The sequence below is a fragment of the Leishmania major genome, chromosome 34, assembly GCF_000002725.2.
Source record: "Leishmania major strain Friedlin complete genome, chromosome 34".
Taxonomy (NCBI): Eukaryota; Euglenozoa; class Kinetoplastea; order Trypanosomatida; family Trypanosomatidae; genus Leishmania; species Leishmania major.
The window spans coordinates 805774-828585 of record NC_007286.2 but is presented as its reverse complement, the minus strand read 5'-3'; the positions used below and the strand labels follow the sequence as shown (position 1 = coordinate 828585).

Below are 22812 nucleotides of genomic sequence, written 5' to 3'. Positions count from 1 at the left end.
GTGCGAGGTGCCAGAGGAGGTGGTGGCGGTTGCGGGAAGAAGACAGAGCGGGCGAGCGTGCGCAGGCAGCAGCGGCACGGCCGTGCATGGGCACCGCTGCCGAGGGGCGACTGCAGCACCTCGTGCATGCCTGCGTGGTGGTACACGGCGTGTGCGTGTGCGCAGGCGCATGCGCCCCTGTCACCGTCCTCCCCCTCGTTCCGTGAGCGACCCCCGCGGCCCTCCCTCACTAAGGCTGCCGCTGTTGGCGTGTCTCTGTTTTCGTGCGGTGGTCGCGGGTGCCGCCCCGCGCTCTCGCTTTACTCGACGCTCGTCTCCCTCGAGCTCGCTCGTGCTTGCTGTTCTCTTCTGCGCGCAGAGAGAAGCGTGGTGTGTGCGTGTGCGTGCGCGTGCCCTCTGCGCCTCTCGTCGCTCCCCGCACCCCCCGCCCCTCATGTGCGCGTGTGCTGGCGGTGGCGGCGGACTGTGGCGACGACGCAGGCAAGGGCAGCAGCCGCGCAGCAGAGCACGCGCATACGCACATACACACGCCGACACACGCGGGCAGGGGACTGCAGGCGAAGCAGGACGGGCAAATGCGCGGCGGTACGAGCGAGTGCGAAGGCGGAGCGGAGCAGAGGCGGGGCTGCGTTGCTGCTCGCTCCTCTGGCGTCTGGCTCGAGTCCGTCTGCGTGTGCGCCCCCCGTGTCGCTGTGTCTCCTCGCCTCTCTCTTGTGCGAATTGTTTCGATGGCTTCGTTGCTGGCGCACACCACCGAATCCTCCACGCTCCACCGTGGGGAGTCGCCACGCCGCATGTGACGCGATGCAGCGGCCTTCAGGAGACGGAGGGGGAGAAGCACGGCATGCAGGCAGACTGCGGGGTCTCACAGGGCCCTGACCTGCGGCTGGGCAACATTCCCCCTCGGCTCGTGCGGCGTGTACGACGACCACCACCTGCCACGCACTGCTGCGCCCTCCCCACCGACAGAGGCCACCGCCTCCGCCCCTGGGGCACAACCCTGAGGGCGGCCCCGCTGGGAGCGCGGCGTGCAGTGCGGCCCGGCGCAGCGGCAGGACGGCTCGTCCTCGGCGACGCGGATGTGGCCGCCGTGCCACAGGGCGTAGGGGTGCCGTGGCTGTAGGCGCGCATGCGCCGGCTTGTGCGTGGTGGAATGGAGGCGGTGAGAAGCAAGTGCATGCCTCGCTGGTTCGCACAGCCATGCGAATCAGCACACCCACCCAACAGCAAAACGGCAGGTGCATACATATATATATATATATATACATGTTGATCTCTACATATGACTCTCTCTCTCTCTATATATATATGGCTGTGTAGGTATATTATGTACCGACAACACCGCCAAACGCCTCGCATTACGTTGTCCTCGCGGACCGCTCGCTTGTTGTCCTCGCCTGGCAGGGCGGAGGGCGTGCGTGCGCTTCTGTCTCCTCTCTTGCTTCCCCTCTGTTTGCTTTGCGGTACGCCTTCCTGCGCGCGTGCCTGCTCGCTATTATGCTTGCTTCCGTTGACCGACTCGTGAAAACCAACAGCGTCACCGCCGCGACTGCCGTCCCCCTCGTCCCCGTGAGGGCAGGGTATAGGGGGTGCAGGCGGCGCTCTTTGCTGCTGCCCGTGGTGCTGCCGCGCCGTGTGCGTGCAGGTGTGTGCACCCGCATGCGTGTGCGTGCCGGTATATGTATATACATATATATGTGTGTATGTGCGTGTGTACATGTCTGTGTGTGCGCGCGCCCTCTGGCAGCGCAGCCGCCTTCTGTGCCGATGCCTCATCATGTGCCCCACTCCTCTCTCTACTGCACGTTGGCGCGCGGGTCATGGGTGGTTGTCGAGGAAGCGCGGTGATGCAGAGGCGCCCCCCAGCCGTGAGCGGCGCCGTCACCCACACGCCAACACGAGGCACTCCCATGCGCACATGATGGCGCTCACACTCGACCCCCGGTGGAACGCCATGCGGAGAGGCATTGCCGGCATCGGTGTGTGCGCGGTGGATGGTAGAGGTGGTGCGGCCGCACCCGGATCTTGTAGGCTCTCTTTGTGTAGCTGTCTCTCGCCGGCGTCGAGTGGTGGGTGCGGCGGCGCAGATTCTGCGTTGTCGGAGGGCGGACACTGCCGCGAGTGTGTGTGCGGCATGCGTGGCCGCCTGCCGTCACCGAAGAAGCCGTGGAATAGTCTGGCAGGCGTCTTGGTTGGTGTGCGCGTGACGCACGCGGCGAGCGTTCTCGAGGACCGCCCCGTGGCTCTCGGACGGCTCGTGAGCAGATTGTCGGAGGCGGCCTACAAGGCGGAGATGCTCCGTACTGGCAAGAGGGATCGCGACGGCGAGGACCGCCGCGGCGACGCCGCGCAGCTGCTGGTGGTGGATGCTGGCACGCGGGTGACGGTCAGGACGGAGGGCGATCCCGCGAGCGGGGCCGCGGTGGCGCCGTCCGCCATGCACATGAAGGGCACTATCGCCAAGGTGAACGGCAACGCTACCTACATTATACTAATGGAGAAGGGCGAAGTGGAACTCTCTGTGGCGTCTGAGCGCATTGTGGCGCTGCAGCCGCGGAAGAAGCTGCTCCAGAGCGCTAGGCTGGTGGCGCTGGTAAACTGGCTGCGCTCCTGCGTGCACGACCCGCGCGACGTGGAGGCCATCGCGCTCGTCCTGTTCAGCCGCGGCTGGCGGGCGGAGCGGATGTACCTGCTGGAAGGCGTGGATCTCCTGCCGTTTGTGTTTGTGTCGAGGGTGGAGCTGGACAGTGTTAGCGAGAAGGCGCGGTGGGAGCGCGACCACGACAAGGCGATGCAGATGCTGCGCCGCGAGCGGGTGAAGGATACGAACTTTCGCTATGCCCTGGCCAAGTACAAGGGCACCATGAGCTGCATTGCCGGCGTGCTTGTGGTCGCTTACGTGTTCACGGCGAACCTGCGCGCGTACCGGCGGCAGCAGCGGGGCCATCAGCTCCGGACAGCCATCGAGACCCTCTCCAAGGCTGCCCGGCCAAGGAAGGAGGAGGGTATGCTCGCGGCGGCCGCCGAGGCCTTCGAGGTGAGGCGCGAGGATGAGGAGGCGCTTGTGCGCAGTGTGCTGACGCAGATGGCGCCGTCGCATCCCCGCATCGTGGCCCTCGCCGGTGGCTCTGGCGGCGGCAGGTGTGTGCCGTGTCGCCGCGCGGTGCGCGTGGAGGGGGTGGCGCTGGTTCATGTCGACGTCGGCGGCACGGAGGACACCCTGCGCAGTGTTGTGAGGGCCCTGGGGGTGAGCAACGTGGAGGTGTGCGGCGACCTGCTGGGTTTTGTGGAGGAAGCGATGCGGGGCGCGACCGTGAAGGCCAGCGACGGCGTTCCGTTCTTGGTGATGAGGCTGCGCGAGGGCAGCGATCTGGGCAGGGTGTACGGCGAGGTGGTGAGCCTGGTGAGCGACTGCCAGGCCTGCCATATCGTCCTGGCGGTGCCCATGAAGGCTCTGACCCCTTTGAACGTGTCGTCGCGGAGGCTGGACTTTTACTGCATACCACCCTTCTCCCGCCGGCAGGCGTTCGCCTACGCGGAGCACACGCTGGACGCGCTGGACCTGGTGTGCTTTGTGGAGGTGGTGGGGACGCGCAGCAGCGACGTCGACGAGCTGTGCGCTGCGCTGCGCCAGCGCGGCGTGGACCCGGTCACGTACACGAGCCTCATGCTGGCGCGGGCGATGCGTCGGCTGCAGGCTGCGCTGGGACCACCTGGCTCGCCTGCTCGTGCGGCGATCCGGCAGCTAGCCTCGATGCCATTCGCCGACGGCGTGCGCGATGACGCCACTGGAGCGATGTCGGTGCTCGGGCAGCCAGATGTGCAGGAGATGGTGCTGTACGATCCGGTGCAGCACGAGTGGCGGTTTGCGCAGCAGGTGTACCACACCGCGGCGCGCTGCATCTTGATCTAGTGTGTGTGGACGCGACCGGCGCGTGCGGCCTGGGCTGGGCTGTGCTGGGCTGGGGGGGGGGGGCAGTGCCTTTGCTGCTGCTTGGGCGCTTGTGCGGAGGCGGATGTGGATGCGCTGCCTTCACTGCCGTGTGTTGGCGGGCAGCCGTTGGAGGCACCGCCCACCGCACGGCGACGTGGTTGCTGACAGCTGCGTGCGGGTGCGGGTCTCTGCTGGATCAGTTGCCGAGGGCGACCAAGCTGCGATGGGGGTGGGGGAGGGGTGGACAAGAGCCCTCGCCCGCTGCGGAGACTCCGCCGCCTGTGCTGGGAAAGCAGACGCGCATCGGCAAAAGCGATGCGGCTGACCCACGCGGTGCGTGGGCCGTGCACCGGCGGGGTCGGCGATACACGTGCATACACATGCATAGATATACGTCTGTATATATCTATAGAGAGAGATGTTTGCATGTGCGTGCGTATGCTCTGGCGGAGGTACGCCTTGGGCAGGGGATGCTGCCGGCCAGCTCTCGGGCACTCCTTCGCCTGGTTGCCCCGGCCTCTCCGTCCCAGGCCAGCAGGTGCGTGCGCCAGTGCCCGCGCACGAATGTGGGTACACCCGAGTCCATCATGCCGTGTACCACTGACCCCACTCCATTCGATCCCTCTCTCACGCTGTAGGAAGCGTGCCGTACAAGTGTGGTCTGTCTGCGGCTGTTGTCTCGATGGCGGAGAGGGCGGCGCGCTGGGCAGCGTCTGCAGAGCTGCTTCCAAGCGCGGCAGCTCTCTGCGTGCGGAGCGCTGCGCAGGCGGCGGCGCCAGGAGGGCCCGTCTTTGTGTGGGTGCCGTTGGCCGCAGTCGCGCATTCTGCTGTGGGCTTGCGGGACACCTGGCAGGTGTGCGTCTGCGTGGCGGCGTCGGCGGTGTGCCGTGCGGTGGTGTTGCTCTCAGGTGTGCAGCCCGAGGTGGTGTGTATGCGTCCCAGCAGGGACGCGGCAGCACAGCCGCCACGCCGCTGCTTCGCCGTTGTCGTTGGGAGGAGGGGGAGGGCGTGCAGGTGTGTGCCCGTGCCGTGCTGTGTGAGCACGCAGTCGCCAGCGCCGTGCCTCCTCTCTCTTGCTGCACCGGGATGCTGAGAGGCTGGTGCGCCTGGTGCCCTGTGGGCCCCGTGGGGGTGAACTGCGCGTCTTGCAGAATGCAGGCCCGTGTACCGACGCTTCGTGACGGGCGCCGGCCAGCCAACAGCGCTGTGCGTCGCTGCGCCCACTGCAGCTGCACTGCGTCCGGCACTGGCGGAGCCACGGGCTGTGCCCTGCATCAGCGCCTCGCTTGCCAAATCAGAAAACAGGAGGTAGGGCACGTATACCCGTTGAATCGCCGGCACAACTCGCGGTGGGCCGGCACCGGTGTGACCGTGCCCGCGAGCCTCTCCGGCGACCTCGCTAGCACAGCCCTGCCCGCGGACACCAAGGGTCGGCAACCGTGCCCGAGGGCGTGCGGCAGGCTCTTTGCCTGCTGTCCATGATCGGTACACTGGACGCTGGGATCCCACGGCGCGGTGTGGCCAGCGTCATCAGCGGAGGCGGACAAGCGTGGCTGACGGAATGAATGAGATGCACGCTGGGTGCGTGATGACTGTGTCCGGGGCGCGGCGACGGCGCAGCACCGCCGAAGCGGTGCCAGAGCGGATCAGCGAAGGGGGGAGGGGCGTGGGAGGCGATGCGGCGCGTGCCAGAGGAGGGTAGCGGGAGGTGCCCCCTTTCCTCCCCCCGTCCTGTCCCCGCGTGGCCCACCCCTGCCTATGTGCTTGCCTTGCGTGTTTGTGCCAGCCGATGGCCCATGTGCCCCCGCTGCGCGCGCCCCGCCGTGTCACTTGCCTGTCTCCTCGCCTCTCTCTCCCCGTCTCTCTTGTCGCCCCTTTTCACTGCTGCCCACGCCGCCCGTCCCTCTACCGCCTCTCACAACACACCCGCGCACAACCGACCGCCCAACAACAACGCGTGCGCGCACACGCCACCGCAACCAAGACATCGCGTCGCCACGCCTCGACTCTCCTCCGCTCTCTCCCGCTCTCCCATCTGCCCCCTCCTGCGTCTTTGTTTCCGCCTCCTCATTTGTCATCCGCTGTGTGGCAGCGTCTCGCCCGCACCCCCGCCGTTGGTTCTCGCGTCTGCCTCGGCGCCGCTCCTCTCAGTCTCTCGCTCTTGTCCCTTTTCGCCCATGAAGTGCAGTATCCCCCTCGTTGTCTACGTGGTCGTGCAGTTCGTGGCGTTCCTTCTGGTGCTGGTGGGCACGCCGCTGGAGATGTTCCGTGCACCCAATCGTCCAGGAGTCGCTCAGTGTCTAACGCTTTTTGGCTTTAAGCTCGACTGTAAATCACTTGAATATGAGGAGACGGTAGACATGCAATGGCTTAATTGCCCTGCACGCATCGCCCGTTTCCGCCTTGCGCAGGCGTTCACTCTCATCTCCATCCTCGTGTACGGCGCGGCCTTTGTCCTGGGCTTAGTTTTGCTGTACGGCTGCACTATTCACCGCTGGGTTTGCCTGGCGCTGAACATCGTTGGCGCGGTCACCTTGTGCGTTGTGTGGGTGGCCATGGTGGTGACATACAAAAAACCTGATGAGCCGCTATGCCGTGAGGTGAGGAATATGGGCTACCGGTTCGGCACCGGGTTCGCTCTCTTGGTGGTGGCCTGGATACTGGATATCCTCAACATCATCTTCTTGCTGCTTCCGTTGCAGATGAGGGGATCACAGGACTGTGCAAACTCGATGGAGTCACAGAGGACGAATAACAGTAAACAAGCCACAGGAAGCGGAGGGCGAGCTTGATAGCGGCGCGGCCCCTCCACACAGGCGTGCTCGTGGTGGAGCTGGTGACAGCGAGGATGAGGGTGCGAAGGCTGCTGGTTCCCGTGTCTGCCCTTCGCGGGCCCAGCCCTCTCGCTGCCCTGTCGCGCGTGCGTGCACGCACCCGCTCTCCGCGCACATGGCGAGGAGTCGCTCTCGCCCGCGCTGTCGTCGCCTCGCTCTCTCTTTTCCCGCTGCCTCGCATTGCCCTCGCTGTGCGCGTGCGTCTCGTGACGAGTGTGGCTTTGTGCGTCTTCCCTTCCTCCTCCCACGCGCGGCTCTCGTCGGCGTCTCCGTTCCCTCGCGTTGTGTTGCCGTGCTCATGCGCGCGGCGGCCGGCGCCATGCAGTGGGCAGCGCACACACACTGCGCGCCCACACGCCGACGCATGCCGCCTTCCGCCCACTGACCCCCACCCGCTCACCCTCCCCTGTGAGCTGCTCGCCCTCAGCAGCTGCTGGGACGTGCCCCCGTGACGGCCGCCCGGCGCACCGTTGGCGGAGCGCGGTGGCGGAGGAAGGCGCGGGGTGCCGGCAGGGGGGTCGCCGGGGGCCGGACCGTGTGCGCGGGAAAGGGAGAGCGAAGGCGTGCGGCGAATGCCCCAGCTGGGATGGGCAGGCAGGCGCGACGCAGGGGAGAAGCCGACGCCGTGGCAGGGATGGCGGGAGGCGGAGAGCCGCCCACGGCATCGGTGACGCGCCCGCCCTTCTCCAGCTACGCGCCCCGCCGCGGCGGCCGCGCGTGTTTCTGGTGTCCCCCTCGCGCGCCCGGTGGACTGCGCGGACACGGAGACGGGCGAGGGGGAGGGTGCGAGGTGCCAGAGGAGGTGGTGGCGGTTGCGGGAAGAAGACAGAGCGGGCGAGCGTGCGCAGGCAGCAGCGGCACGGCCGTGCATGGGCACCGCTGCCGAGGGGCGACTGCAGCACCTCGTGCATGCCTGCGTGGTGGTACACGGCGTGTGCGTGTGCGCAGGCGTATGCGCCCCTGTCACCGTCTTCCCCCTCGTTCCGTGAGCGGCCCCCGCGGCCCTCCCTCACTAAGGCTGCCGCTGTTGGCGTGTCTCTGTTTTCGTGCGGTGGTCGCGGGTGCCGCCCCGCGCTCTCGCTTTACTCGACGCTCGTCTCCCTCGAGCTCGCTCGTGCTTGCTGTTCTCTTCTGCGCGCAGAGAGAAGCGTGGTGTGTGCGTGCCCCTCTGCGCCTCTCGTCGCTCCCCGCACCCCCCGCCCCTCATGTGCGCGTGTGCTGGCGGTGGCGGCGGACTGTGGCGACGACGCAGGCAAGGGCAGCAGCCGCGCAGCAGAGCACGCGCATACGCACATACACGCCGACACACGCGGGCAGGGGACTGCAGGCGAAGCAGGACGGGCAAATGCGCGGCGGTACGAGCGAGTGCGAAGGCGGAGCGGAGCAGAGGCGGGGCTGCGTTGCTGCTCGCTCCTCTGGCGTCTGGCTCGAGTCCGTCTGCGTGTGCGCCCCCCGTGTCGCTGTGTCTCCTCGCCTCTCTCTTGTGCGAATTGTTTCGATGGCTTCGTTGCTGGCGCACACCACCGAATCCTCCACGCTCCACCGTGGGGAGTCGCCACGCCGCATGTGACGCGATGCAGCGGCCTTCAGGAGACGGAGGGGGAGAAGCACGGCATGCAGGCAGACTGCGGGGTCTCACAGGGCCCTGACCTGCGGCTGGGCAACATTCCCCCTGGGCTCGTGCGGCGTGTACGACGACCACCACCTGCCACGCACTGGTGCGCCCTCCCCACCGACAGAGGCCACCGCCTCCGCCCCTGGGGCACGACCCTGAGGGCGGCCCCGCTGGGAGCGCGGCGTGCAGTGCGGCCCGGCGCAGCGGCAGGACGGCTCGTCCTCGGCGACGCGGATGTGGCCGCCGTGCCACAGGGCGTAGGGGTGCCGTGGCTGTAGGCGCGCATGCGCCGGCTTGTGCGTGGTGGAATGGAGGCGGTGAGAAGCAAGTGCATGCCTCGCTGATTCGCACAGTCATGCGAATCAGCACACCCACCCAACAGCAAAACGGCAGGTGCATACATATATACATATATATATATACATGTTGATCTCTACATATGACTCTCTCTCTCTCTATATATATATGGCTGTGTAGGTATATTATGTACCGACAACACCGCCAAACGCCTCGCATTACGTTGTCCTCGCGGACCGCTCGCTTGTTGTCCTCGCCTGGCAGGGCGGAGGGCGTGCGTGCGCTTCTGTCTCCTCTCTTGCTTCCCCTCTGTTTGCTTTGCGGTACGCCTTCCTGCGCGCGTGCCTGCTCGCTATTATGCTTGCTTCCGTTGACCGACTCGTGAAAACCAACAGCGTCACCGCCGCGACTGCCGTCCCCCTCGTCCCCGTGAGGGCAGGGTATAGGGGGTGCAGGCGGCGCTCTTTGCTGCTGCCCGTGGTGCTGCCGCGCCGTGTGCGTGCAGGTGTGTGCACCCGCATGCGGGTGCGTGCCGGTATATGTATATACATATATATGTGTGTATGTGCGTGTGTACATGTCTGTGTGTGCGCGCGCCCTCTGGCAGCGCAGCCGCCTTCTGTGCCGATGCCTCATCATGTGCCCCACTCCTCTCTCTACTGCACGTTGGCGCGCGGGTCATGGGTGGTTGTCGAGGAAGCGCGGTGATGCAGAGGCGCCCCCCAGCCGTGAGCGGCGCCGTCACCCACACGCCAACACGAGGCACTCCCATGCGCACATGATGGCGCTCACACTCGACCCCCGGTGGAACGCCATGCGGAGAGGCATTGCCGGCATCGGTGTGTGCGCGGTGGATGGTAGAGGTGGTGCGGCCGCACCCGGATCTTGTAGGCTCTCTTTGTGTAGCTGTCTCTCGCCGGCGTCGAGTGGTGGGTGCGGCGGCGCAGATTCTGCGTTGTCGGAGGGCGGACACTGCCGCGAGTGTGTGTGCGGCATGCGTGGCCGCCTGCCGTCACCGAAGAAGCCGTGGAATAGTCTGGCAGGCGTCTTGGTTGGTGTGCGCGTGACGCACGCGGCGAGCGTTCTCGAGGACCGCCCCGTGGCTCTCGGACGGCTCGTGAGCAGATTGTCGGAGGCGGCCTACAAGGCGGAGATGCTCCGTACTGGCAAGAGGGATCGCGACGGCGAGGACCGCCGCGGCGACGCCGCGCAGCTGCTGGTGGTGGATGCTGGCACGCGGGTGACGGTCAGGACGGAGGGCGATCCCGCGAGCGGGGCCGCGGTGGCGCCGTCCGCCATGCACATGAAGGGCACTATCGCCAAGGTGAACGGCAACGCTACCTACATTATACTAATGGAGAAGGGCGAAGTGGAACTCTCTGTGGCGTCTGAGCGCATTGTGGCGCTGCAGCCGCGGAAGAAGCTGCTCCAGAGCGCTAGGCTGGTGGCGCTGGTAAACTGGCTGCGCTCCTGCGTGCACGACCCGCGCGACGTGGAGGCCATCGCGCTCGTCCTGTTCAGCCGCGGCTGGCGGGCGGAGCGGATGTACCTGCTGGAAGGCGTGGATCTCCTGCCGTTTGTGTTTGTGTCGAGGGTGGAGCTGGACAGTGTTAGCGAGAAGGCGCGGTGGGAGCGCGACCACGACAAGGCGATGCAGATGCTGCGCCGCGAGCGGGTGAAGGATACGAACTTTCGCTATGCCCTGGCCAAGTACAAGGGCACCATGAGCTGCATTGCCGGCGTGCTTGTGGTCGCTTACGTGTTCACGGCGAACCTGCGCGCGTACCGGCGGCAGCAGCGGGGCCATCAGCTCCGGACAGCCATCGAGACCCTCTCCAAGGCTGCCCGGCCAAGGAAGGAGGAGGGTATGCTCGCGGCGGCCGCCGAGGCCTTCGAGGTGAGGCGCGAGGATGAGGAGGCGCTTGTGCGCAGTGTGCTGACGCAGATGGCGCCGTCGCATCCCCGCATCGTGGCCCTCGCCGGTGGCTCTGGCGGCGGCAGGTGTGTGCCGTGTCGCCGCGCGGTGCGCGTGGAGGGGGTGGCGCTGGTTCATGTCGACGTCGGCGGCACGGAGGACACCCTGCGCAGTGTTGTGAGGGCCCTGGGGGTGAGCAACGTGGAGGTGTGCGGCGACCTGCTGGGTTTTGTGGAGGAGGCGATGCGGGGCGCGACCGTGAAGGCCAGCGACGGCGTTCCGTTCTTGGTGATGAGGCTGCGCGAGGGCAGCGATCTGGGCAGGGTGTACGGCGAGGTGGTGAGCCTGGTGAGCGACTGCCAGGCCTGCCATATCGTCCTGGCGGTGCCCATGAAGGCTCTGACCCCTTTGAACGTGTCGTCGCGGAGGCTGGACTTTTACTGCATACCACCCTTCTCCCGCCGGCAGGCGTTCGCCTACGCGGAGCACACGCTGGACGCGCTGGACCTGGTGTGCTTTGTGGAGGTGGTGGGGACGCGCAGCAGCGACGTCGACGAGCTGTGCGCTGCGCTGCGCCAGCGCGGCGTGGACCCGGTCACGTACACGAGCCTCATGCTGGCGCGGGCGATGCGTCGGCTGCAGGCTGCGCTGGGACCACCTGGCTCGCCTGCTCGTGCGGCGATCCGGCAGCTAGCCTCGATGCCATTCGCCGACGGCGTGCGCGATGACGCCACTGGAGCGATGTCGGTGCTCGGGCAGCCAGATGTGCAGGAGATGGTGCTGTACGATCCGGTGCAGCACGAGTGGCGGTTCGCGCAGCAGGTGTACCACACCGCGGCGCGCTGCATCTTGATCTAGTGTGTGTGGACGCGACCGGCGCGTGCGGCCTGTGCTGGGAAAGCAGACGCGCATCGGCAAAAGCGATGCGGCTGACCCACGCGGTGCGTGGGCCGTGCACCGGCGGGGTCGGCGATACACGTGCATACACATGCATAGATATACGTCTGTATATATCTATAGAGAGAGATGTTTGCATGTGCGTGCGTATGCTCTGGCGGAGGTACGCCTTGGGCAGGGGATGCTGCCGGCCAGCTCTCGGGCACTCCTTCGCCTGGTTGCCCCGGCCTCTCCGTCCCAGGCCAGCAGGTGCGTGCGCCAGTGCCCGCGCACGAATGTGGGTACACCCGAGTCCATCATGCCGTGTACCACTGACCCCACTCCATTCGATCCCTCTCTCACGCTGTAGGAAGCGTGCCGTACAGGTGTGGTCTGTCTGCGGCTGTTGTCTCGATGGCGGAGAGGGCGGCGCGCTGGGCAGCGTCTGCAGAGCTGCTTCCAAGCGCGGCAGCTCTCTGCGTGCGGAGCGCTGCGCAGGCGGCGGCGCCAGGAGGGCCCGTCTTTGTGTGGGTGCCGTTGGCCGCAGTCGCGCATTTTGCTGTGGGCTTGCGGGACACCTGGCAGGTGTGCGTCTGCGTGGCGGCGTCGGCGGTGTGCCGTGCGGTGGTGTTGCTCTCAGGTGTGCAGCCCGAGGTGGTGTGTATGCGTCCCAGCAGGGACGCGGCAGCACAGCCGCCACGCCGCTGCTTCGCCGTTGTCGTTGGGAGGAGGGGGAGGGCGTGCAGGTGTGTGCCCGTGCCGTGCTGTGTGAGCACGCAGTCGCCAGCGCCGTGCCTCCTCTCTCTTGCCGCACCGGGATGCTGAGAGGCTGGTGCGCCTGGTGCCCTGTGGGCCCCGTGGGGGTGAACTGCGCGTCTTGCAGAATGCAGGCCCGTGTACCGACGCTTCGTGACGGGCGCCGGCCAGCCAACAGCGCTGTGCGTCGCTGCGCCCACTGCAGCTGCACTGCGTCCGGCACTGGCGGAGCCACGGGCTGTGCCCTGCATCAGCGCCTCGCTTGCCAAATCAGAAAACAGGAGGTAGGGCACGTATACCCGTTGAATCGCCGGCACAACTCGCGGTGGGCCGGCACCGGCGTGACCGTGCCCGCGAGCCTCTCCGGCGACCTCGCTAGCACAGCCCTGCCCGCGGACACCAAGGGTCGGCAACCGTGCCCGAGGGCGTGCGGCAGGCTCTTTGCCTGCTGTCCATGATCGGTACACTGGACGCTGGGATCCCACGGCGCGGTGTGGCCAGCGTCATCAGCGGAGGCGGACAAGCGTGGCTGACGGAATGAATGAGATGCACGCTGGGTGCGTGATGACTGTGTCCGGGGCGCGGCGACGGCGCAGCACCGCCGAAGCGGTGCCAGAGCGGATCAGCGAAGGGGGGAGGGGCGTGGGAGGCGATGCGGCGCGTGCCAGAGGAGGGTAGCGGGAGGTGCCCCCTTTCCTCCCCCCGTCCTGTCCCCGCGTGGCCCACCCCTGCCTATGTGCTTGCCTTGCGTGTTTGTGCCAGCCGATGGCCCATGTGCCCCCGCTGCGCGCGCCCCGCCGTGTCACTTGCCTGTCTCCTCGCCTCTCTCTCCCCGTCTCTCTTGTCGCCCCTTTTCACTGCTGCCCACGCCGCCCGTCCCTCTACCGCCTCTCACAACACACCCGCGCACAACCGACCGCCCAACAACAACGCGTGCGCGCACACGCCACCGCAACCAAGACATCGCGTCGCCACGCCTTGACTCTCCTCCGCTCTCTCCCGCTCTCCCATCTGCCCCCTCCTGCGTCTTTGTTTCCGCCTCCTCATTTGTCATCCGCTGTGTGGCAGCCTCTCGCCCGCACCCCCGCCGTTGGTTCTCGCGTCTGCCTCGGCGCCGCTCCTCTCAGTCTCTCGCTCTTGTCCCTTTTCGCCCATGAAGCGCAGTATCCCCCTCGTTGTCTACGTGGTCGTGCAGTTCGTGGCGTTCCTTCTGGTGCTGGTGGGCACGCCGCTGGACATTTTTCGCGGTGTGAATCCGCAAGTTTTGGGGAACCTTATGGTTTGCATCACACTGTTTGGTGTGAAAGTGGACTGCTACAATACGACATATGCTGAGTCAGCGGAAGTATTGTGGGCAGACTGCTTGAACCGCCTGAACCGTTTCCACGTTGCCCAGGCGTTCGCCATCATCTCCATCCTTGTTTACTTCGCGGCATTTTTTTTCGGGTTGCTTCTGATCTTCTGCTGCCCCTGCTTGCGTTGGCTCTGCCTGGCACTGAACATCATCGGCGTGGTCACCTTGTTCATTGTGTGGGTGGCCATGGTGGTGACATACTATAAAGATGATAACGCAGCATGCCCTAAAGCCCGAAACGAGTTTACCTTCGGTATCGGCTTTGACCTCTTGATGACGGCTTGGTGCGTGGATATCATCGCCGCAATTTTGATGCTCACGTATGCGGTGAATCCTTCTTGGATGAACAAAAACGAGACGTCGCAACAAGAAAAACAGGGGAACTACATATACGCACAACGAGGGTAGGGCGAGCTTGATAGCGGCGCGGCCTCTCCACACAGGCGTGCTCGTGGTGGAGCTGGTGACAGCGAGGATGAGGGTGCGAAGGCTGCTGGTTCCCGTGTCTGCCCTTCGCGGGCCCAGCCCTCTCGCTGCCCTGTCGCGCGTGCGTGCACGCACCCGCTCTCCGCGCACATGGCGAGGAGTCGCTCTCGCCCGCGCTGTCGTCGCCTCGCTCTCTCTTTTCCCGCTGCCTCGCATTGCCCTCGCTGTGCGCGTGCGTCTCGTGACGAGTGTGGCTTTGTGCGTCTTCCCTTCCTCCTCCCACGCGCGGCTCTCGTCGGCGTCTCCGTTCCCTCGCGTTGTGTTGCCGTGCTCATGCGCGCGGCGGCCGGCGCCATGCAGTGGGCAGCGCACACACACTGCGCGCCCACACGCCGACGCATGCCGCCTTCCGCCCACTGACCCCCACCCGCTCACCCTCCCCTGTGAGCTGCTCGCCCTCAGCAGCTGCTGGGACGTGCCCCCGTGACGGCCGCCCGGCGCACCGTTGGCGGAGCGCGGTGGCGGAGGAAGGCGCGGGGTGCCGGCAGGGGGGTCGCCGGGGGCCGGACCGTGTGCGCGGGAAAGGGAGAGCGAAGGCGTGCGGCGAATGCCCCAGCTGGGATGGGCAGGCAGGCGCGACGCAGGGGAGAAGCCGACGCCGTGGCAGGGATGGCGGGAGGCGGAGAGCCGCCCACGGCATCGGTGACGCGCCCGCCCTTCTCCAGCTACGCGCCCCGCCGCGGCGGCCGCGCGTGTTTCTGGTGTCCCCCTCGCGCGCCCGGTGGACTGCGCGGACACGGAGACGGGCGAGGGGGAGGGTGCGAGGTGCCAGAGGAGGTGGTGGCGGTTGCGGGAAGAAGACAGAGCGGGCGAGCGTGCGCAGGCAGCAGCGGCACGGCCGTGCATGGGCACCGCTGCCGAGGGGCGACTGCAGCACCTCGTGCATGCCTGCGTGGTGGTACACGGCGTGTGCGTGTGCGCAGGCGCATGCGCCCCTGTCACCGTCCTCCCCCTCGTTCCGTGAGCGACCCCCGCGGCCCTCCCTCACTAAGGCTGCCGCTGTTGGCGTGTCTCTGTTTTCGTGCGGTGGTCGCGGGTGCCGCCCCGCGCTCTCGCTTTACTCGACGCTCGTCTCCCTCGAGCTCGCTCGTGCTTGCTGTTCTCTTCTGCGCGCAGAGAGAAGCGTGGTGTGTGCGTGTGCGTGCGCGTGCCCTCTGCGCCTCTCGTCGCTCCCCGCACCCCCCGCCCCTCATGTGCGCGTGTGCTGGCGGTGGCGGCGGACTGTGGCGACGACGCAGGCAAGGGCAGCAGCCGCGCAGCAGAGCACGCGCATACGCACATACACACGCCGACACACGCGGGCAGGGGACTGCAGGCGAAGCAGGACGGGCAAATGCGCGGCGGTACGAGCGAGTGCGAAGGCGGAGCGGAGCAGAGGCGGGGCTGCGTTGCTGCTCGCTCCTCTGGCGTCTGGCTCGAGTCCGTCTGCGTGTGCGCCCCCCGTGTCGCTGTGTCTCCTCGCCTCTCTCTTGTGCGAATTGTTTCGATGGCTTCGTTGCTGGCGCACACCACCGAATCCTCCACGCTCCACCGTGGGGAGTCGCCACGCCGCATGTGACGCGATGCAGCGGCCTTCAGGAGACGGAGGGGGAGAAGCACGGCATGCAGGCAGACTGCGGGGTCTCACAGGGCCCTGACCTGCGGCTGGGCAACATTCCCCCTCGGCTCGTGCGGCGTGTACGACGACCACCACCTGCCACGCACTGCTGCGCCCTCCCCACCGACAGAGGCCACCGCCTCCGCCCCTGGGGCACGACCCTGAGGGCGGCCCCGCTGGGAGCGCGGCGTGCAGTGCGGCCCGGCGCAGCGGCAGGACGGCTCGTCCTCGGCGACGCGGATGTGGCCGCCGTGCCACAGGGCATAGGGGTGCCGTGGCTGTAGGCGCGCATGCGCCGGCTTGTGCGTGGTGGAATGGAGGCGGTGAGAAGCAAGTGCATGCCTCGCTGGTTCGCACAGCCATGCGAATCAGCACACCCACCCAACAGCAAAACGGCAGGTGCATACATATATATATATATATATACATGTTGATCTCTACATATGACTCTCTCTCTCTATATATATATGGCTGTGTAGGTATATTATGTACCGACAACACCGCCAAACGCCTCGCATTACGTTGTCCTCGCGGACCGCTCGCTTGTTGTCCTCGCCTGGCAGGGCGGAGGGCGTGCGTGCGCTTCTGTCTCCTCTCTTGCTTCCCCTCTGTTTGCTTTGCGGTACGCCTTCCTGCGCGCGTGCCTGCTCGCTATTATGCTTGCTTCCGTTGACCGACTCGTGAAAACCAACAGCGTCACCGCCGCGACTGCCGTCCCCCTCGTCCCCGTGAGGGCAGGGTATAGGGGGTGCAGGCGGCGCTCTTTGCTGCTGCCCGTGGTGCTGCCGCGCCGTGTGCGTGCAGGTGTGTGCACCCGCATGCGGGTGCGTGCCGGTATATGTATATACATATATATGTGTGTATGTGCGTGTGTACATGTCTGTGTGTGCGCGCGCCCTCTGGCAGCGCAGCCGCCTTCTGTGCCGATGCCTCATCATGTGCCCCACTCCTCTCTCTACTGCACGTTGGCGCGCGGGTCATGGGTGGTTGTCGAGGAAGCGCGGTGATGCAGAGGCGCCCCCCAGCCGTGAGCGGCGCCGTCACCCACACGCCAACACGAGGCACTCCCATGCGCACATGATGGCGCTCACACTCGACCCCCGGTGGAACGCCATGCGGAGAGGCATTGCCGGCATCGGTGTGTGCGCGGTGGATGGTAGAGGTGGTGCGGCCGCACCCGGATCTTGTAGGCTCTCTTTGTGTAGCTGTCTCTCGCCGGCGTCGAGTGGTGGGTGCGGCGGCGCAGATTCTGCGTTGTCGGAGGGCGGACACTGCCGCGAGTGTGTGTGCGGCATGCGTGGCCGCCTGCCGTCACCGAAGAAGCCGTGGAATAGTCTGGCAGGCGTCTTGGTTGGTGTGCGCGTGACGCACGCGGCGAGCGTTCTCGAGGACCGCCCCGTGGCTCTCGGACGGCTCGTGAGCAGATTGTCGGAGGCGGCCTACAAGGCGGAGATGCTCCGTACTGGCAAGAGGGATCGCGACGGCGAGGACCGCCGCGGCGACGCCGCGCAGCTGCTGGTGGTGGATGCTGGCACGCGGGTGACGGTCAGGACGGAGGGCGATCCCGCGAGCGGGGCCGCGGTGGCGCCGTCCGCCATGCACATGAAGGGCACTATCGCCAAGGTGAACGGCAACGCTACCTACATTATACTAATGGAGAAGGGCGAAGTGGAACTCTCTGTGGCGTCTGAGCGCATTGTGGCGCTGCAGCCGCGGAAGAAGCTGCTCCAGAGCGCTAGGCTGGTGGCGCTGGTAAACTGGCTGCGCTCCTGCGTGCACGACCCGCGCGACGTGGAGGCCATCGCGCTCGTCCTGTTCAGCCGCGGCTGGCGGGCGGAGCGGATGTACCTGCTGGAAGGCGTGGATCTCCTGCCGTTTGTGTTTGTGTCGAGGGTGGAGCTGGACAGTGTTAGCGAGAAGGCGCGGTGGGAGCGCGACCACGACAAGGCGATGCAGATGCTGCGCCGCGAGCGGGTGAAGGATACGAACTTTCGCTATGCCCTGGCCAAGTACAAGGGCACCATGAGCTGCATTGCCGGCGTGCTTGTGGTCGCTTACGTGTTCACGGCGAACCTGCGCGCGTACCGGCGGCAGCAGCGGGGCCATCAGCTCCGGACAGCCATCGAGACCCTCTCCAAGGCTGCCCGGCCAAGGAAGGAGGAGGGTATGCTCGCGGCGGCCGCCGAGGCCTTCGAGGTGAGGCGCGAGGATGAGGAGGCGCTTGTGCGCAGTGTGCTGACGCAGATGGCGCCGTCGCATCCCCGCATCGTGGCCCTCGCCGGTGGCTCTGGCGGCGGCAGGTGTGTGCCGTGTCGCCGCGCGGTGCGCGTGGAGGGGGTGGCGCTGGTTCATGTCGACGTCGGCGGCACGGAGGACACCCTGCGCAGTGTTGTGAGGGCCCTGGGGGTGAGCAACGTGGAGGTGTGCGGCGACCTGCTGGGTTTTGTGGAGGAAGCGATGCGGGGCGCGACCGTGAAGGCCAGCGACGGCGTTCCGTTCTTGGTGATGAGGCTGCGCGAGGGCAGCGATCTGGGCAGGGTGTACGGCGAGGTGGTGAGCCTGGTGAGCGACTGCCAGGCCTGCCATATCGTCCTGGCGGTGCCCATGAAGGCTCTGACCCCTTTGAACGTGTCGTCGCGGAGGCTGGACTTTTACTGCATACCACCCTTCTCCCGCCGGCAGGCGTTCGCCTACGCGGAGCACACGCTGGACGCGCTGGACCTGGTGTGCTTTGTGGAGGTGGTGGGGACGCGCAGCAGCGACGTCGACGAGCTGTGCGCTGCGCTGCGCCAGCGCGGCGTGGACCCGGTCACGTACACGAGCCTCATGCTGGCGCGGGCGATGCGTCGGCTGCAGGCTGCGCTGGGACCACCTGGCTCGCCTGCTCGTGCGGCGATCCGGCAGCTAGCCTCGATGCCATTCGCCGACGGCGTGCGCGATGACGCCACTGGAGCGATGTCGGTGCTCGGGCAGCCAGATGTGCAGGAGATGGTGCTGTACGATCCGGTGCAGCACGAGTGGCGGTTTGCGCAGCAGGTGTACCACACCGCGGCGCGCTGCATCTTGATCTAGTGTGTGTGGACGCGACCGGCGCGTGCGGCCTGGGCTGGGCTGTGCTGGGCTGGGGGGGGGGGGCAGTGCCTTTGCTGCTGCTTGGGCGCTTGTGCGGAGGCGGATGTGGATGCGCTGCCTTCACTGCCGTGTGTTGGCGGGCAGCCGTTGGAGGCACCGCCCACCGCACGGCGACGTGGTTGCTGACAGCTGCGTGCGGGTGCGGGTCTCTGCTGGATCAGTTGCCGAGGGCGACCAAGCTGCGATGGGGGTGGGGGAGGGGTGGACAAGAGCCCTCGCCCGCTGCGGAGACTCCGCCGCCTGTGCTGGGAAAGCAGACGCGCATCGGCAAAAGCGATGCGGCTGACCCACGCGGTGCGTGGGCCGTGCACCGGCGGGGTCGGCGATACACGTGCATACACATGCATAGATATACGTCTGTATATATCTATAGAGAGAGATGTTTGCATGTGCGTGCGTATGCTCTGGCGGAGGTACGCCTTGGGCAGGGGATGCTGCCGGCCAGCTCTCGGGCACTCCTTCGCCTGGTTGCCCCGGCCTCTCCGTCCCAGGCCAGCAGGTGCGTGCGCCAGTGCCCGCGCACGAATGTGGGTACACCCGAGTCCATCATGCCGTGTACCACTGACCCCACTCCATTCGATCCCTCTCTCACGCTGTAGGAAGCGTGCCGTACAAGTGTGGTCTGTCTGCGGCTGTTGTCTCGATGGCGGAGAGGGCGGCGCGCTGGGCAGCGTCTGCAGAGCTGCTTCCAAGCGCGGCAGCTCTCTGCGTGCGGAGCGCTGCGCAGGCGGCGGCGCCAGGAGGGCCCGTCTTTGTGTGGGTGCCGTTGGCCGCAGTCGCGCATTCTGCTGTGGGCTTGCGGGACACCTGGCAGGTGTGCGTCTGCGTGGCGGCGTCGGCGGTGTGCCGTGCGGTGGTGTTGCTCTCAGGTGTGCAGCCCGAGGTGGTGTGTATGCGTCCCAGCAGGGACGCGGCAGCACAGCCGCCACGCCGCTGCTTCGCCGTTGTCGTTGGGAGGAGGGGGAGGGCGTGCAGGTGTGTGCCCGTGCCGTGCTGTGTGAGCACGCAGTCGCCAGCGCCGTGCCTCCTCTCTCTTGCTGCACCGGGATGCTGAGAGGCTGGTGCGCCTGGTGCCCTGTGGGCCCCGTGGGGGTGAACTGCGCGTCTTGCAGAATGCAGGCCCGTGTACCGACGCTTCGTGACGGGCGCCGGCCAGCCAACAGCGCTGTGCGTCGCTGCGCCCACTGCAGCTGCACTGCGTCCGGCACTGGCGGAGCCACGGGCTGTGCCCTGCATCAGCGCCTCGCTTGCCAAATCAGAAAACAGGAGGTAGGGCACGTATACCCGTTGAATCGCCGGCACAACTCGCGGTGGGCCGGCACCGGTGTGACCGTGCCCGCGAGCCTCTCCGGCGACCTCGCTAGCACAGCCCTGCCCGCGGACACCAAGGGTCGGCAACCGTGCCCGAGGGCGTGCGGCAGGCTCTTTGCCTGCTGTCCATGATCGGTACACTGGACGCTGGGATCCCACGGCGCGGTGTGGCCAGCGTCATCAGCGGAGGCGGACAAGCGTGGCTGACGGAATGAATGAGATGCACGCTGGGTGCGTGATGACTGTGTCCGGGGCGCGGCGACGGCGCAGCACCGCCGAAGCGGTGCCAGAGCGGATCAGCGAAGGGGGGAGGGGCGTGGGAGGCGATGCGGCGCGTGCCAGAGGAGGGTAGCGGGAGGTGCCCCCTTTCCTCCCCCCGTCCTGTCCCCGCGTGGCCCACCCCTGCCTATGTGCTTGCCTTGCGTGTTTGTGCCAGCCGATGGCCCATGTGCCCCCGCTGCGCGCGCCCCGCCGTGTCACTTGCCTGTCTCCTCGCCTCTCTCTCCCCGTCTCTCTTGTCGCCCCTTTTCACTGCTGCCCACGCCGCCCGTCCCTCTACCGCCTCTCACAACACACCCGCGCACAACCGACCGCCCAACAACAACGCGTGCGCGCACACGCCACCGCAACCAAGACATCGCGTCGCCACGCCTCGACTCTCCTCCGCTCTCTCCCGCTCTCCCATCTGCCCCCTCCTGCGTCTTTGTTTCCGCCTCCTCATTTGTCATCCGCTGTGTGGCAGCGTCTCGCCCGCACCCCCGCCGTTGGTTCTCGCGTCTGCCTCGGCGCCGCTCCTCTCAGTCTCTCGCTCTTGTCCCTTTTCGCCCATGAAGTGCAGTATCCCCCTCGTTGTCTACGTGGTCGTGCAGTTCGTGGCGTTCCTTCTGGTGCTGGTGGGCACGCCGCTGGAGATGTTCCGTGCACCCAATCGTCCAGGAGTCGCTCAGTGTCTAACGCTTTTTGGCTTTAAGCTCGACTGTAAATCACTTGAATATGAGGAGACGGTAGACATGCAATGGCTTAATTGCCCTGCACGCATCGCCCGTTTCCGCCTTGCGCAGGCGTTCACTCTCATCTCCATCCTCGTGTACGGCGCGGCCTTTGTCCTGGGCTTAGTTTTGCTGTACGGCTGCACTATTCACCGCTGGGTTTGCCTGGCGCTGAACATCGTTGGCGCGGTCACCTTGTGCGTTGTGTGGGTGGCCATGGTGGTGACATACAAAAAACCTGATGAGCCGCTATGCCGTGAGGTGAGGAATATGGGCTACCGGTTCGGCACCGGGTTCGCTCTCTTGGTGGTGGCCTGGATACTGGATATCCTCAACATCATCTTCTTGCTGCTTCCGTTGCAGATGAGGGGATCACAGGACTGTGCAAACTCGATGGAGTCACAGAGGACGAATAACAGTAAACAAGCCACAGGAAGCGGAGGGCGAGCTTGATAGCGGCGCGGCCCCTCCACACAGGCGTGCTCGTGGTGGAGCTGGTGACAGCGAGGATGAGGGTGCGAAGGCTGCTGGTTCCCGTGTCTGCCCTTCGCGGGCCCAGCCCTCTCGCTGCCCTGTCGCGCGTGCGTGCACGCACCCGCTCTCCGCGCACATGGCGAGGATCCCTCTCGCCCGCGCTGTCGTCGCCTCGCTCTCTCTTTTCCCGCTGCCTCGCATTGCCCTCGCTGTGCGCGTGCGTCTCGTGACGAGTGTGGCTTTGTGCGTCTTCCCTTCCTCCTCCCACGCGCGGCTCTCGTCGGCGTCTCCGTTCCCTCGCGTTGTGTTGCCGTGCTCATGCGCGCGGCGGCCGGCGCCATGCAGTGGGCAGCGCACACACACTGCGCGCCCACACGCCGACGCATGCCGCCTTCCGCCCACTGACCCCCACCCGCTCACCCTCCCCTGTGAGCTGCTCGCCCTCAGCAGCTGCTGGGACGTGCCCCCGTGACGGCCGCCCGGCGCACCGTTGGCGGAGCGCGGTGGCGGAGGAAGGCGCGGGGTGCCGGCAGGGGGGTCGCCGGGGGCCGGACCGTGTGCGCGGGAAAGGGAGAGCGAAGGCGTGCGGCGAATGCCCCAGCTGGGATGGGCAGGCAGGCGCGACGCAGGGGAGAAGCCGACGCCGTGGCAGGGATGGCGGGAGGCGGAGAGCCGCCCACGGCATCGGTGACGCGCCCGCCCTTCTCCAGCTACGCGCCCCGCCGCGGCGGCCGCGCGTGTTTCTGGTGTCCCCCTCGCGCGCCCGGTGGACTGCGCGGACACGGAGACGGGCGAGGGGGAGGGTGCGAGGTGCCAGAGGAGGTGGTGGCGGTTGCGGGAAGAAGACAGAGCGGGCGAGCGTGCGCAGGCAGCAGCGGCACGGCCGTGCATGGGCACCGCTGCCGAGGGGCGACTGCAGCACCTCGTGCATGCCTGCGTGGTGGTACACGGCGTGTGCGTGTGCGCAGGCGTATGCGCCCCTGTCACCGTCTTCCCCCTCGTTCCGTGAGCGGCCCCCGCGGCCCTCCCTCACTAAGGCTGCCGCTGTTGGCGTGTCTCTGTTTTCGTGCGGTGGTCGCGGGTGCCGCCCCGCGCTCTCGCTTTACTCGACGCTCGTCTCCCTCGAGCTCGCTCATGCTTGCTGTTCTCTTCTGCGCGCAGAGAGAAGCGTGGTGTGTGCGTGTGCGTGCGCGTGCCCCTCTGCGCCTCTCGTCGCTCCCCGCACTCCCCGCCCCTCATGTG

The 22812-nt window shown here is 66.8% G+C and overlaps 6 protein-coding genes across 6 annotated transcripts; all 6 read left to right on the top strand.

Moving 5' to 3' along the window:
- Positions 1 to 1918: 1918 nt before the first annotated feature.
- On the top strand, positions 1919 to 3913 carry LMJF_34_1870 (tuzin-like protein; the record flags this gene model as incomplete). The annotated part of the gene is made up of 1 exon (XM_001686232.1): positions 1919 to 3913. The coding sequence occupies one exon, from the start codon at positions 1919 to 1921 to the stop codon at positions 3911 to 3913; it is 1995 nt and encodes a 664-aa protein (XP_001686284.1).
- Positions 3914 to 6111: 2198 nt separating this feature from the next.
- Positions 6112 to 6726, top strand: LMJF_34_1860 (putative amastin-like surface protein; the record flags this gene model as incomplete). The annotated part of the gene is made up of 1 exon (XM_001686231.1): positions 6112 to 6726. The coding sequence occupies one exon, from the start codon at positions 6112 to 6114 to the stop codon at positions 6724 to 6726; it is 615 nt and encodes a 204-aa protein (XP_001686283.1).
- Positions 6727 to 9458: 2732 nt separating this feature from the next.
- LMJF_34_1850 (tuzin-like protein) lies at positions 9459 to 11453 on the top strand (the record flags this gene model as incomplete). The annotated part of the gene is made up of 1 exon (XM_001686230.1): positions 9459 to 11453. One exon carries the CDS (start codon positions 9459 to 9461, stop codon positions 11451 to 11453), a length of 1995 nt encoding a protein of 664 aa, XP_001686282.1.
- Positions 11454 to 13380: 1927 nt separating this feature from the next.
- On the top strand, positions 13381 to 13989 carry LMJF_34_1840 (putative amastin-like surface protein; the record flags this gene model as incomplete). The annotated part of the gene is made up of 1 exon (XM_001686229.1): positions 13381 to 13989. The coding sequence occupies one exon, from the start codon at positions 13381 to 13383 to the stop codon at positions 13987 to 13989; it is 609 nt and encodes a 202-aa protein (XP_001686281.1).
- Positions 13990 to 16741: 2752 nt separating this feature from the next.
- On the top strand, positions 16742 to 18736 carry LMJF_34_1830 (tuzin-like protein; the record flags this gene model as incomplete). Its single annotated transcript, XM_001686228.1, has 1 exon — positions 16742 to 18736. The coding sequence occupies one exon, from the start codon at positions 16742 to 16744 to the stop codon at positions 18734 to 18736; it is 1995 nt and encodes a 664-aa protein (XP_001686280.1).
- Positions 18737 to 20934: 2198 nt separating this feature from the next.
- On the top strand, positions 20935 to 21549 carry LMJF_34_1820 (putative amastin-like surface protein; the record flags this gene model as incomplete). Its single annotated transcript, XM_001686227.1, has 1 exon — positions 20935 to 21549. The coding sequence occupies one exon, from the start codon at positions 20935 to 20937 to the stop codon at positions 21547 to 21549; it is 615 nt and encodes a 204-aa protein (XP_001686279.1).
- Positions 21550 to 22812: the final 1263 nt, after the last annotated feature.